The sequence below is a fragment of the Aulonocara sp. 'chitande type north' Nkhata Bay genome, linkage group LG15 (genome assembly GCF_057382095.1).
Source record: "Aulonocara sp. 'chitande type north' Nkhata Bay isolate Kocher_YH1m ecotype deep benthic linkage group LG15, A_spYH_male_GT1.1, whole genome shotgun sequence".
Taxonomy (NCBI): Eukaryota; Metazoa; Chordata; class Actinopteri; order Cichliformes; family Cichlidae; genus Aulonocara; species Aulonocara sp. 'chitande type north' Nkhata Bay.
Genome location: NC_141358.1, coordinates 16,056,402 through 16,070,912, shown reverse-complemented (window position 1 = coordinate 16,070,912; position 14,511 = coordinate 16,056,402). Strand labels below are relative to the sequence as shown.

Genomic DNA, 14,511 nt, shown 5'->3' with positions numbered 1-14,511 from the left:
CATTTCGAGAAAATCCTTCACCTATTTCCCATTCTTTTAATAAAATATAAAGATATGAGGGGTAGCTCAATACTTATGCACAGTGCTGTACATGTGAATGCTCCCCATATTTATGAGAAGCAAAAACCGTTATGGGTGTTTTGGGCACAAAAGCAAGTTTAAAAAAATAAGAATTTATTCTGTATTTGTGGATGTTTGAGAGAAAGAAGCAGAAGATCCATCACCTCACTTATTCAGGGTGGTGTCAAAATGAGGACAGCAGGTGACTTGCAGGGCAGTTATTAAAGGGGCTGTGCCAGGGACCCAGAAGATATTAGATTTGGTTTCATAACACAGCAGTGTTGGGATAGGATAGGGGTTTTCTGTGTAGGCTTTCTTTTAAACAGTATGATTGGGCTTGCCTACTCGACGGTCAAATAATGTAAGAGATCGCGTGAGTTTGGAGTTCCGCGTGATCAATCAGCAGCTTCCCGTTGTTTCTAAAGTGGACAGTGAAGGAGGAAGATTTTTTTCCCCCACTGGCTGTTTGCACATGCAGTACTCAGGAAAGTTAAAGGAGCACGGTCTCGATGGAGGGGATGAAGGGCACAGAGTAGGAGGGAAGCTGATGGTCCTCTCTCATTATCAGCACGGTTTTCCTGCACTGAGGAGGACTTCATGCGGAGGGGGAGGCGCCCAAGCGAGGCGAGCGGCACGACTGCTGCCTGAATTTAACAATTAACCTTGATGAACACTGATTGCTTTCACTTAACAGGCGCAGGTGCGTGTGGTTTGCAAAACGGCGCAGCTGAGCGATTCCACATTTGTGACTGAACACTGACGCATTTTATGCTAAACACAGAAACTACAGGCTGCCACGGATAGATAATAGCAATTGCAGCTGATTTTTTCCCCCTCTTTCCACGGGACAGGATGCAGGTTGCAATAGGAACCCATCCGACACACGTCCTTTTGCAGAATCCGAATTCAGGGGCGCCACTGAACTGATTTGGAGACATATATCGGAATTTGACCGCCTTGTCATTGTCCATTCACCAGTCCCGGGCAGCTGAACGGCATCATCTCAGCATCCGAGACAAGAAGGGGGGAAAACCTTCCGCTTTACTACTCTCCATTTGCGCACTGGACGGCTTGAAATGAGGGTCACATCCCGGTTGTGTTCCGTGTGAAGAGGCAAGCGAGGTGGCAGTTTCTTCGGCTCAAGGACGCAAAAAGTGGCCGCCGGCCGAGGTGCGAAGCATGGAGCAGCACGACACTGACACCGCGACCCCCTCCAAAAAGACAATAATTGCGAAGATATTTAAAGTTCGCAAGAGGAGAGAGATGTTATTCGTGCAGGTCTGCTTTATCTGCAGTGTCCTGTTCGTAGCGTGGAGCATGTCGGCACTACTGACCAAGACAGGTGAGTGTGAAGGGATCCACCGGGGTGTAGAGAACAGAGGACGGAGCAGAGCTGCTCACAGATCTGCAGTGTAATCATGCACCCCGAAGATCTGTCACATGAGCACCATCAGGCTTCAGTAGCAAGGGCATGAGATCAAAATATGTATTTTTTTTTCAGACCCTAAATGCGTATTTGTTGCCTTTTATCATTTATTCATTCATTCATTCATACCCGTGTCGTTTCCATGGAAAAAGAATTTGGCATCCGCTGTTACCGACCCATCACACTCCCTAGAAAGTCGGCTTTAAATATAATTGCGGGACATTTGAGGGGGAAAAAAGAGAATCTGTTCAGGCGTATACACGCGTCTGTTTGACAGTATATGCCGCAGTGTGCGCGCCGTGGCATTGGCACGTTTTTGAAATTGAAAGCCAGGCTCATAATTACGGCACACGCGCACTCCATGCATAACGTGCACACTTCAGAAAACATTCCGACCCCAGTATGATCGCTTTTTGCATTTATGCCCTTTGTTCTCAGAAAATCCTCCCACCCTCCTTTTTTCCCCTTCTTCTTCTTCTGGTGCCAGATGTATTGTCGATCACACTACATTAGCGCTCAGGATCGCCGTTAACGCTGGCATTATCACGTCTGCCCCTGGGCTTCACACACCATTGCTCACACCGGATCACGAGCATCATTACGCTCCCAGGTTCCACATGGCGATCGAGGGATGCCGATTTTTACGCAGAGGCCACTGATTATGACTTGGAGGGGAGGGGTGGAGGGTAAGCAGCGGGGATGCGTTATCTTGCCGGATGTTACAATATTCATAGTTAAAGTCTGAAGTGTGGGCTGAAACAAACCATTTAGATGGCTGCTTTTGTGCTACGCAAACACACAGACTCCAAGCTACATGCCCTCCCATTCACACATGTCAAAACTCCGCGCAAACACTGACACGCACAGCATCCCACACAGCCACACACGGTTATATAATCTAACCGCCAACCTTGACATTTTACTGGTGAAGAATATCCGACACACCACTGTGATCATGGGTTAACTAGATGGGAACACACCTTCAGGCCAGTACTGTTCACAAGGAGGGAACATCGAGACTGCATTCAGTGCCAAAGGGGATTTTGTTAGCTTTTTTTTTTTTTTAATCGCAAAGGAGACTTGGTGCTCCATTCAGGACTTTTCACATGAAAGAAGCGGGATTGCTGTGCTTCTAACGCTGTAAGCCTCAGCGTCAGATCCTGTCGTGAGATCTGTCCATCTGAAACCACTTAGTAATTCCCAGTGCTGAAAGCAGCTGTAAAGTCACCACAGCTCCTGCCTGACTGTGGATCCCTAAAGACATATCAGGGAGTTTTATTAATTACGTTAAAAACAACAAGAGGCTTAAAAGATTATTCTGGAGCGATATCATAAAGGCTGGTGCAAATCTCTTATCTCGAAAGACAGGCTCTGGGAGACAAAGTAAGCTCCCTTTGGTCACCAGTGGCTTCCCCTCTTTTCATTTAATCAAGTTTGCCTGACCTACACATTAACTGTCCACATGAAGGCATTTGACAGGAGGCTTCCTCTTGGGTTTCAGCCGTTTTGACAAGCAGCTGCATCCTTGGTGGTGGATAGTGGAATTTCAAGGTGACATGCTTGATGAAAGGGGGGTATGAAAAAGAAATTTCCTTTTAGAACGAGGAGACCCAAAGCTCAGCATAACCAAATCTGTCTAATTCAATAGCTGTGCCCTTTCTCATATTTCAACAATCACAACAGGGACCAGCATGTCTCATGTCACAGGAAAGTCTGTGTGCTTGCCATCCATTTGATTGATGGCAGTATAGGAGTGTGATGAAATGCTGAATGCTCCAGATGGATGGGATTTGATGTACTACTCCTGAGTTACATCTTCATGAAGAGGGGTGGGGCGCAACATGTTGTGGTGTGTGTGTGTGTGGAAACCTCACATGGGCGAGTAGAGCAGGTGTTTTGAGAAGCAGGGCTGAGCTCTGATAGGTAGCTGCAGAGGGGCTGATTGTGCTGGATGCGTATGTCTGTGTGTGGGTGTAAATAACCCGGAGACATTTTTGACTAAAGGAATGTGAATAACCATAAGCATTGTGAGCTTGATGGATGGCTGTCCTTGGTCGATCTGCCTGGATAGAGGACATTACCACAGTGCTATTATTGTCTGCGTGCTCAGCTAGAAGTGAAGTTATGATCTTTTTTAATTCAATTGTATCCATTTTGGTTTTGCCTAAAGTAGCTGGATATCCCTAATTTTAGAGAATAATTTTATAAATCTGAGTTCACTTTACAGTACCGATCACAATGAATCTGTATTGACAATACACATGGTTTTCAAAAACCATGAATATCAACGCAGTGATGCACTAATGGCAGTTGTACTGTTTGTATGCTACACTACATTTTAAATTCAATTACAATAAGAAACAAGTTTATAGAAACATTTTTGGCTGATAACCTTATTGCTACTATTTTCTTGAATTTTCTGAACCTATTATAATGATTGTGACATCCTTAATTTACATGTTGTATGTACGTGCACAGAATGACAGATGTGCTTTTTCATATGTTATCCAACATAGTGTGTTTGAGAGGGTTAGCAGACCTGAGACAATCTGATAAATTGATTTTAAAGAAAATAAATCAAGTTTCATGTTGTGCAACTGATTTGGTGGGGCTAATGTTTGGAGACAAAAGAAAGTGGTAGGAAAAGATCATAGTAGGAGTTAAAATGAGTTATTTTTAAGGTTATTGATTTTCCTGGTAGCCATGATAAATGTGGGTAGGGGACTATCATTAAGACACTCATTGTGGACTATTTGTTTAAAAAACCAAAAACAAAAGAGAACTCAAACTGCAGCCTCTTGTATTAGCATTTGATGTTTTGTGGCGGAGTTCATCCACCACAGTCATTTTGTATCAACTGGTTTTTATATCCCCCAACTTCCTCCTTTGCTCCTCTCATTTACTGCTGCAGCCAGGGATGGGTTTTCTTACTTAAATGTTGTCTTTGGTTCATTTGACACTTTATCAGTAGCGGCATGGTTTTTTTTTTTTTTTTCTTTTCTACACCCACTACTCATTTAGTCAAACTCTACAAACCTAGTGTACAGTGTCCAAGGCCACTACTGATAACTGATAAAAATTTTATATCATATCACAACATCTTGACTGGATTCCTAAATAAGAATCGCTCAAGGCTGGAATGCTTTCTGGGTAATGGCTAACTAATTGATTTCTAGCAGCTCTAATGTAAAATCCTCTTTTAGCCACTCAAGATTCGTTGACCTCTTGACCCTGTAAATGTAAAAATAAACTGGCATCAAACATTAGTTTGGTGTAGTGCCTGAATAATGTGACAAACTTTTATACTGAACTGCAAATGTATTTCTTGACCTGCATGTTACCATCAAAGTGATCAACTTTAAAATTTTGAGAAGGAACAGGTGGAATTGTATTTAAAATGTAAAAATCTAATTTTTTAGCAGCTTGAGCTGTTTAAATAAGTAAAAGATGCTTCCTTATTGATCTCAGACCTACAAAGACAAATGAAGTGATTACTGGCTCATTTGCCTTTCAACCAATTTCTAATCAGCCTCTTGAATTCATGACATTTCCTATTAACAAACTAACAAGGATTAATCGGGGGGTACTGCCAACCTTAAAGAGCTTCAGAATGTCAGAACATGAAGATTTAAACACAGAGAATAAGACAATTAATCAAAACAGGTCAACTGGGAGAAGGCGATGTAGAATAAGCCAGCAATGTTGTGCAAAACAAAAGCTTGCATCCTTAGTTTATCCCACTGCCTCGATGTACTGATAGAATCATGTCTTCACTGTTTTCTTCTTTTCAGATGCTTGGCACTGAGAAAGCATGTTGAACTGCTTGTGCATATGCACATACATGCAGTTATCTTGTTTAGGCTTCCAAGAATCATTGGTCATAAGACTTAATAGTTGTGGTTAAGTGATTCCACACAACTGAAACTGCAAATTGTATTTAAATCTTATGCATAGATTTCTAAAGGGTAAAATTCTCCAGGTCTACTGGAGTTTGTGTAAATCTGAAAGTTCAGCCTATTCATTAATACAACATTAAAAAGCAGTTCTTGGCATGAAATGTCCACATGTTTAGTGTCTGCAAACTTCAGACTCTTCATGTTCTACCCTGATATCAAATTAAACCATGTTTATTTTAATGCGAGCATTGCTTGAAAAGAAATCAAGCAATAAGGGGAGAGGCAGAAGGGGAGTGTAACCATGCTGGTTAGTGAGACGGAACAGGTTGGAGCAGTGACTGGAGGGTTTTGGTCTTTTGGATTGGAGAACTGTAGGAAGCAGCTGCAGTTGCTTTGTGTACAGTCTGTTTGTCAAGTGCCTGCTGATCTTCAGGCTGTCTAACTCTACTGGATTGAAAGTGGCAAATAATTCTGTATCACTACATTGGAAATACAATCTAGCCAGGTAGAACTGTTTTACAATGGCAATTGGAAGAGGGTTGTGGTAGGAAAATGTGAAAAGCTAACCTGCACTTGGGTTGAAACTAACTGCTGATGCAGTTCTTGGCTCAGCAGTACTTCAGTGTCCTTTAGCTTTAAAATTTAGGCTAAATGGATGGTGCAAACTAGTTATCATAATACTAGAATTTCAAACTCAATGCTGAAACACTGGAAAAATACTTTATACCATTTCAACACCATGGGGGAAAACAACTATTCTCCCATACTGTTATAAGCCATTAGTTGCCATGCTAATGATAACAGACTGCTAATATGGCTGTCAGGTAACAGTTGGCTAACATTTACTTGGTTTACATTAATATATGCCACCTCATGTTAAAATTTCTAACAGTTTAATACTTGACTTCTTCCTTAAAGTGTGGGTTGCTATTATGAACATTCAGCACTAGCGGCTAATAACTAGCTGAAATGATTAGCTGCTAGTGGTTAGCATTGTCACCACACAGTAAGACCATCTTGGGTTTTAGTCTCCAGGGGCTTTTCTGCCTCTTGCATGGTTCTCCCAATGCTTGCATGGGTTTCCTCCCAGAAATTTGAGACTTGTATATTAGGTTAATTTGTGATTCCAAATTTCCAGTAGGAGTGTGACTGGTTGACTCTTTAAACCATGTGGTAGACCCACCGGTCACCTTGTGCAGTTAAGATGTTTGAGAACCACCTAACGTTGGATAAGAAAATGGACCGGTGGATGAATAGGTTTGATAATCAGATCTGAGTAGTGCACTGTGTAGTCTAATTTGTTTTAATCTAATAAAAAGGCAAATGGAGTAATTATCTGTAAATCTGTTAATCGGTGTTATTTTTAGCACTTTGTGGACTTCTGGTTAAAAGAGTTAGGGGGGCTTAGTACACATGCAGTTTGTTTAAAGCTTAAAACACTATGTTCTCTCCTTTATCTTAAACATTACTTGCTCAGTGTCATAAAGATCAGTAATTAGACTTTGGTCATGGAGATCATGTGAATCTGCTGCTGTACAGACCCTGTCCCAGTCATTGTGTGATCTATTACTCTAAAAGAGTAGGTCTGTTGACAAACGACTGGTATGAATGAATGTAGACATTACTCCTTGTGGTATTTTTAGTAATCTGCTCATAATCGTGTAACAGTAGAACTACTAAATCATCATGTCGTCAGTTACCACTTTCTCACTTCACCATTTTATGAAAGCTGCAATTTTAAAGCACTGCTAAGCTTGTTATGATTTTTACATAATAGATTTGTGACTGCTATTTTTTTTCTTTCTTCCCCCTCCTGTTCTCATTAGAGGCTTAAGAGCAGTTTAATGAAAAATTACACTCTTTCCCCCCCCTCCAAAATATAATGGCACAGCTACATTTTGATGCGTTATTCCTCCTGCGGCGGTTGCTGCTGGATAAACATGTCATTTATACATGAATAAAAACTTTTAAGGGATTAAAGAAAAGCAACCTTCTTTCGGGAAATTGCACATAATTCAGAACATGGGTATTTTTGGTCATTGCTCATACTTTGTGTAACAGCAGCCATGTTGGGTTTTGTTGCATTTTTGAAGTGTGTGTGTGTGTGTGTGTGTGTGTGTATATATAATGGACTTTTAAGGTCTTGATCAAAAGAGGATTTAAATAAAAAGTTGTTATAGTATTTATTATTACTATTATGTTAATATGTGATAATCAAAGCTGTTTCAATACTGTTTCAGGCCATGGGATGATTGTGGAGGGACATCCCGACCATGAAATCTGGGGGAGACGGCTAATGGCTTCAGTACCAGAAAATGAAACTGAGGAGAAGAACTGTTCAGCGCCAGGTACACCATCTTGGAATTAATGTTTCTCCTTAACAATCCATTGTAATTTTTTTTCCTTTTAATATATTGACAGCAATGTTTTCATGATCCTCAGTCAAAGCAGGATGTTCTTTGAGAACAGAATGTCCTGGAAGATTTTGCTTCTCTGGCACAAATGCTAACTAAACTACTTGATGACATGGATGAACATTTAGCAGATGAGGAGCCTTATAGTTTCCTCAGAGATAAACGCAACTACATCTGAATCATAATGTTACGCCAGATCTGCTGGATGTGTAAATGGCCAACTGTTGGATCTCATGTTGCAATTATGAACAGTGAATTTATCACCTAATAACAAGATAACACTTTTTTCTTTTGCCAGTTATATTGTTTGGCTTCATTTATGAACACAGTGAGATCTTGACAAGCGAGTCTTTATTCAAACGGTGGAACTGCAAATTAATTCTGTTGAACTAAACATTTACATCCTTGAGGCTGATAGTTCTGTTGCAGCTCAGAAGATGTAGTAAATGGGCTTTACAGCACCTAATATATCAATAGATTAGCATGAAGACATCTGGGAGTTGTGGTATTTCTCAGCTGATTTTCTGCTTTTAATTCACATCTCTGCTGGGTTTGTATTCGGATGCGGTTTAGATCACTTGCACAGTAATAAGCAACAAAAGGGCTATTAACAGCGTCGGGTATTGATTAGCTTACATCATCCTAGGTGTACTTAAAGGAAGCAGCACTCTCTTTAGATACACTGGAGTATATGCTGACTCTCTGCTGAGATCTGCATTGTGCTGCAAAAAGAGATTTACTGTTTTTTACCACAAAGTTATTGATTTTTAAACGGTACATAAACAGTGATGGCAATGTCACGAAATGGTGCATTTGTTTATTTATTTCCATGTCATTTGAATTGCCTCAGTCCTGACTAGTTTGCTCTTCCCAAACACTGACTCACATGAGCCCTCTGTGATTCTGAATGAGTCAGTGGGAAGAGGGGAGCCATCAAAGACTGCCAGGGTTGCACAGGTTTGGTCCATTTTGGCCATTTGTTGCATATATACACTTACGGAGCTGTGATTAACTGGCTGGGCAGGATTTGGGGACTAGCTGTGCTTTCCGTTACTAAACTCTCAAATGTCTGGAAATGCAATGGTTGTGGTTGGATTTTAAAGCCTTAAAAGTAATTGCTTTGCTACATACTGGCTTTTGTCTTTGTTTTGTGTATTTGTTGCACAGAAGTTGTGACACTAGGGCATAGACAATTTGGAAGTAATTTCAAGTGTGATGTATGCTCTTTACTCTACTGCATCACAAGTGATCCAGTCAGAGCTAACAGGCTATTACTTCATTACCGGTCACAGCAGGCAGATCCCTCAGAGATTATCCAAATCATTAGTGTTGCAACCTGCAATTTTTAGATGTAAACAAACGTTTTTGCACCAGTCACAATACCAGACAGTTCGCTGTGGTTAAAAGTGCTAAATAATGTTGGAAGCCTTTCTTTTGCCTTTTTGTTTTTCCAATGACTTCCACACTGGAGGCACCTGACTGGATTTGACATTCCACACATTTCTCATCGGCTGGAGTCCTCCCTATTTTCCCACCAGTGTTCTGCCTCGTTAGAGTAAGCTGATCATATGACTCTTTGTTCTTGAGTCTTTGTCTCATGAATAATCCTGTCATAGCTGCTAAACTTCAGACCACCCTGGCTGACAGGTTGCTCCAATGTTGTGGGCAGTGTGGTCCTAACTGTAGCACGGACAGACTTTACACAAAGCTGAGCATTTGGTGCACTCTGGCATCAAATTTCAGAAGGTTCTTAGGCTGCAAGCTCATCCCGAGCAGTTCAACCCTGTTCCACATGAGTCAAGATGCTCTGTGGTGCCCATGCAACCTTGCACTATGACATTTGTATGGATGACTGCAAGCTCGGAGGTGGTGACAAACTCCATTAATTTGAGTATCAATGAGTATCAAGACTCTTGGGATTCCTTTGTAACTCATTCCAGCTTGATGCATATAATTTGTCTTGATCAGAACATAAGCTTTTTGTAAGCAAGCTCAAATGTCTGTCAGTGTAGCTCTAACCCACACTTGAAGTCTTGTCTCACTGATTACAGTCCAGGTTTCCTCCCTTATGACTCCAATTAGGTTTTGTTGAGTTTCACATTCATTATCCAATTTTCACTGTAACTAGTGTGATAATTATTTAATGTTGACATGAACTCTCAAACTTTAAGAGAAACCTGCGCTCGTATAGATGATTCTAAAAGGGTCACCCACTTTTCACTATGCATGCTATATATACTATATAGTATACATTCAGTACAAACATGGCTAAAAAATGGAGAAATACAAGCAAATGGGGTAATTTTTTTTTTTTTGGGGGGGGGGGGGGGGATTGACAACAGTTAACTTGGATCAGTCCACATTACTCCATCACAAGCGTCTTACCTGACAATCTCAGGTTTTTAACGCCTTAATAGGATTTGTGCAAAATTTCAGGTCAGTAATGTTAATTTAATTAAACACAAACATTGTAACATCTCATACTGCAATTCTTTCCCCCCCTCCATATCCAAGCTTTAAAATCTGTGCAACCATTCAGGGTGCCTTTTTCATGTTAAAGGCTAAAGCAAATATAAATCCCCTACCATTAAAATTGTGGTTTCGACAGGTATGTACCTTTAAAAATGGCTTGATAATGGAATTTAAAATGGCCTCTTCAAATAACGAATGCTGGGGGGGGGGGAAAAGTCCTATTTTGTAATTTGACTAAAATTGAATAACCCTTTTGTTTTGTTGCACTTGTCAGGTTGAGTTTCCATAGTGCCTTCTTAGTGAGGAATCTCTCTTAAATAATAGCCTTATACCAGTCTCCCAATAAGGGAAGCATGTGTTTGTGTCAGATCTTTGCATTTCTGCTTATTCCTCGCAGATGTGTTTTTCCAGGGCTGCTCCTCCAGCAGTGGGCCAGTGCTTGTACTGGAGCCAGGACTGGTACTTTTATTATTATTTCTAGAGGCTTCTGCTTTATGCTGATATTGTGGAACAGATGATACTCTGTTCACTTAAATGTCTGTTGGTGGGCTGCTTGGATTACTCTCTCTCTCTGCCATTTTTGGTCTTTGCCTTTTCCTCATTAATTCTGTGATCACTGTGCTTCACAGGGTGCTAATGCTGTTTTTGATTGTCCCAAGTGCTGCTAAGGCAGCACAAGTGCTTGTTTTATTAGGCGTTCAGTAATAACTCCAGGCAAATACAAGGTGCTGTCCAAACTGCTTTCTGGGTCCATTCTTGATTAGAAAGCATCCTTCCAAGCCACAAAGAACCAAATGACTCAGTTTCTGAAACAACATGTGAATAATCTTCCAGCTATCACATGCAGATCTTGAGTATTTCCTGTAGCTGTCCCATGACAAATGAAACAAATGCACTCCTATTTCTCACCCACATATGAAGAAATGAATGACTGGTTTATTTCAGGATTTAAATGTTTTATGAGCTCTTTCAGGCTGTTATAAGAAACGTGATCAGTAATGCGTTGCCTGAAAAATGGCTTACGGTTGACTTGGTGGTGGGAGAAAAAGAATTGGGTTATACACTCATCTGTATCCCGTTTCCGAGTGCTTATGCCAACTTTAGAGCGCACAAAATGGGAGAGGGAGCAGAAAAGCATAGCTAATGTTCTCTAGGAGTAATAATTTGGCCTTAATAAACATGCTACTAATGCCCTTTATTGAGAACTCCCTCTTGAGTGGCGTGATTGTCCTGGTTGAAGCAGATGGCAGCACAAAAGTGGAAGTGAACAACAAAGAAAAAGGTTCAAAATGGGTTGGATTATAGTTATTTTGATATGGTACTAATCTGCTCACAGACACTGGCCGCACATGTTTCACGCTAGGGATGAAAAGCAGGGGTTGGTGAGGGGGAGCTGTGGCTGAATCTATATTGCTAAGAAGTAGCAGCGTCACCGTGTAAAAGCTGCAGCCTTCCCTTTTAGTGTAAATGTTTGCTAGTGAGAAGAATCTGAGTTCTCCTGCTGGCACAACAATTTAGAGGCAGGAAATTTGGCGGGAGCATGATGGGTGAAGCTGCCAGTGAGTAAAGGCCCGTCCATGTTGGATTGCTGGTTCGTCAACTCCTGGGAAACACCAGAAGGAGGCTTTTTAAAAGGGAATTACACAAGTGGGGATTATGCCACTGTGCATAATGGAAACTGACCTCACTTTGGTTCTCGTTTGCCAGCAAATAACGCAACGCAGAGGAGAGGCACGAGCACCTGCACAGAGCAGTCTTTAGTACCGTGCAATTCAAACACATCTGACCTCCCCCTCCAACTAAATGCATTTTCCCAACTAAATGCATGTGTTCTATATCGGTGTCCCCTGTAAGTTGTCAAAGCAGGACTCTGTGAATCTGCTGCACCAACAATTTGATTATTAAAGGCTCGGGGCAATTCATGTTTAAAGCAGAAGTGTAATAGGTATGCGAGTATGCTCATGCGGGTGAAAATTGCATGTGTCAAGCTCTCACACAAACGAGAGTGAGAGTGCTTCAACATGTGGTGGTTCAGCCTGAGAAGATACTAACCTAACAAGGATAATCGGGGCATGTGTGTTCTGGACAAACAAGCAGCTTCAATTTTGATAACTTATTGTTGCTGTGTGACCTGGAGATTTCTCCCATAGGTCGTCCCCGTGATGTTGTTGTCATGTTTACAGGACTGAGCTGTCAGCTGAGTCATGTCTGCTGGAGCAAGCTAATTATCTAATGGGTTAATAATGGCCCAGAGAAATCACTCTCCTCTGAAGAGTCTCTTGACTTCTGCGCTCTCGTGTCAGTTGTAGTCAGCTAATGACCTGGCTGGTCCGTGGGTCAGTACGCGAGCAGTGACAGGTCTCACCAGGCACTCTGCCAAAACATTTTGCACGCGTCAGATTTTAATTCGGTTGTATCACATTTAATAGCCTTTTGTTTTTCAGAAGTAGGGCTATTGATAGGATTATAAAACAGACCTTTGCAGGGCTCCTTGTCAGTCTTGCATCTGTAATAGGGTGTTTTTGTGTCCAGAAGTGTTGGGTGAAAACTGGCCTGCTCTCTGCACTATCCTGTCAATCATCTCTCTGGGACAACAGAAGGCACCCAATACTGAGCTGTGTTATGTAACAGCACCATGATATCTGGAATATTACCAGATTATGGAATAGTAATTGCAGAAATGCATGAGTTTCTACCACATTCTGGCTTTAGTGCATCAAAAAAACTGAGATTCTATGAAGGGGAGGTTTGCTATATTGCACGTCTTGAAACTGTAGACTGTGAATAAACCATAGTCTTGGATTTATCTGGTTCACAATGCAACCAAGGTTAAACTTGTTTGAATAAAAGCAGGGCTGTACTGAAATTTTGAGGGTCGAGAGGAGGGCTGAACATTATGTTTAGAGATGCGCTGACCTGCTCATGTGCAAATACACCGATGCCACTTTAGGGCAACGTAATGTTAACCTCATTAGTTGTACACTGAGTGAGCAGTTTGGTAATGTATGTTAGGCTAGGCAAAGATGACAAATGTGATGCAGCCAGCCGTCTATGCTCTGTACAGGAGTGAAAAATGGTTCCTTAAACCAACATCAGCTTTGCAGCAAACACTGGGGAATTGAGAGAAAATGTACAGCGATGATCCATTCTGCGTTTATATTTAAAAAAAAAAAAAAAAAAAAAAGAAAAAGGAAAAAAAGACAACAGCACTTACGAAGGAGATTGCTCTCGAAGGCTAGCAGTTCTCAGAGCACTGGAATCAAAGTATGAATTTCCTTGCTGTCAGCCACATTAGACCCCATACCAACACAGCAGCATCAATTTTTTTTTTTTTAAATTTTTTTAAGAAGGCATATGAGCAGCTTGTTGAAGAGCATTTCAGTCCTCAGCTGATGTTTAGACCAGCAGTGCTTGCCCAGTGTCTCACGTGGGACCACATGCAGAGCTGTTTGGAGGTTTGCATGCTGCTATGCCTCATCAGGTCTGTTTGATGGCTTCAGATGTGATGCATTTCCAAAAAACAAACAAACAAAAAACTCTTCATGCTGTGCTGCAGGATGGTGCTAAAGACATGACTGAGAGAACTGGTGATGCTGGGTTCAGTTGTCTGCTGCAGGTTGCTGACGACCTCCAGCTGCTTGAGTATTTTCTTCAACAATGTGAAGTCAGCTGGGTCTATATTAGATATACAATGTAAACATAAAATTTTGTTACAGTCAGAAAGCAGCAGACTGCTGAGTGCCTTGTTTGACACAAGGCAATCAGTACTTATATTGTTTATGAGCAACTAATCACAAATCAACCTACATTTTCCATAGAATAACATTTATATATCTGCAGCTAAAAATGGCCAAATTTCTGGAAGATGATAACCTTGTGACTACATTCATTTAAAAAAAAAGATAAGTTACCCTGGCCCAAAGCACAGAACTGATTTTTTTTTTTTTTTGTTGTTGTTGTTGTGTTTTTTTTTTTTTTTTTTTTTTTTTTTTTTTTTTTTTGGTTGCTTTAAATGGATGAAGTGAAGTAAATCAAGAATAATTAAAATAGTTAAACGGTGAAGCTGTAAGCTGCAAACATCGACTGATTCTTTGATTAAAGTCATAAAATTTGATCTGGAGGTAAACATTCTATATTTGCGGTACACTTTAGTAATCCATCACCCCAAGCTGCTTCCTCATTTTCTGTATACATATATTTAAAAACAAACAAAAAAACCCCACTTTCTTTAGCTGTGGTACAT

The 14,511-nt window shown here is 40.9% G+C and overlaps 1 protein-coding gene across 4 annotated transcripts in view; it reads left to right on the top strand.

Moving 5' to 3' along the window:
* The first annotated feature begins 361 nt into the window (after positions 1 to 361).
* The window catches only part of slc24a4b (solute carrier family 24 member 4b), a 32,612-nt gene continuing 18,462 nt past the window's right edge, over positions 362 to 14,511 (top strand). The window contains exons 1-2 of one of the 4 annotated variants that reach the window (XM_086264594.1): positions 362 to 1,402; positions 7,623 to 7,730. In XM_086264594.1, coding sequence (XP_086120720.1) covers positions 1,240 to 1,402; positions 7,623 to 7,730 — 271 coding nt within the window. In that variant the 5' untranslated portion in view covers positions 362 to 1,239. Of the gene's footprint in view, positions 1,403 to 5,747; positions 5,888 to 7,622; positions 7,731 to 14,511 lie in introns of those variants that run through there. The other 3 variants (XM_086264593.1, XM_086264595.1, XM_086264597.1) reach the window with 3 other exon arrangements.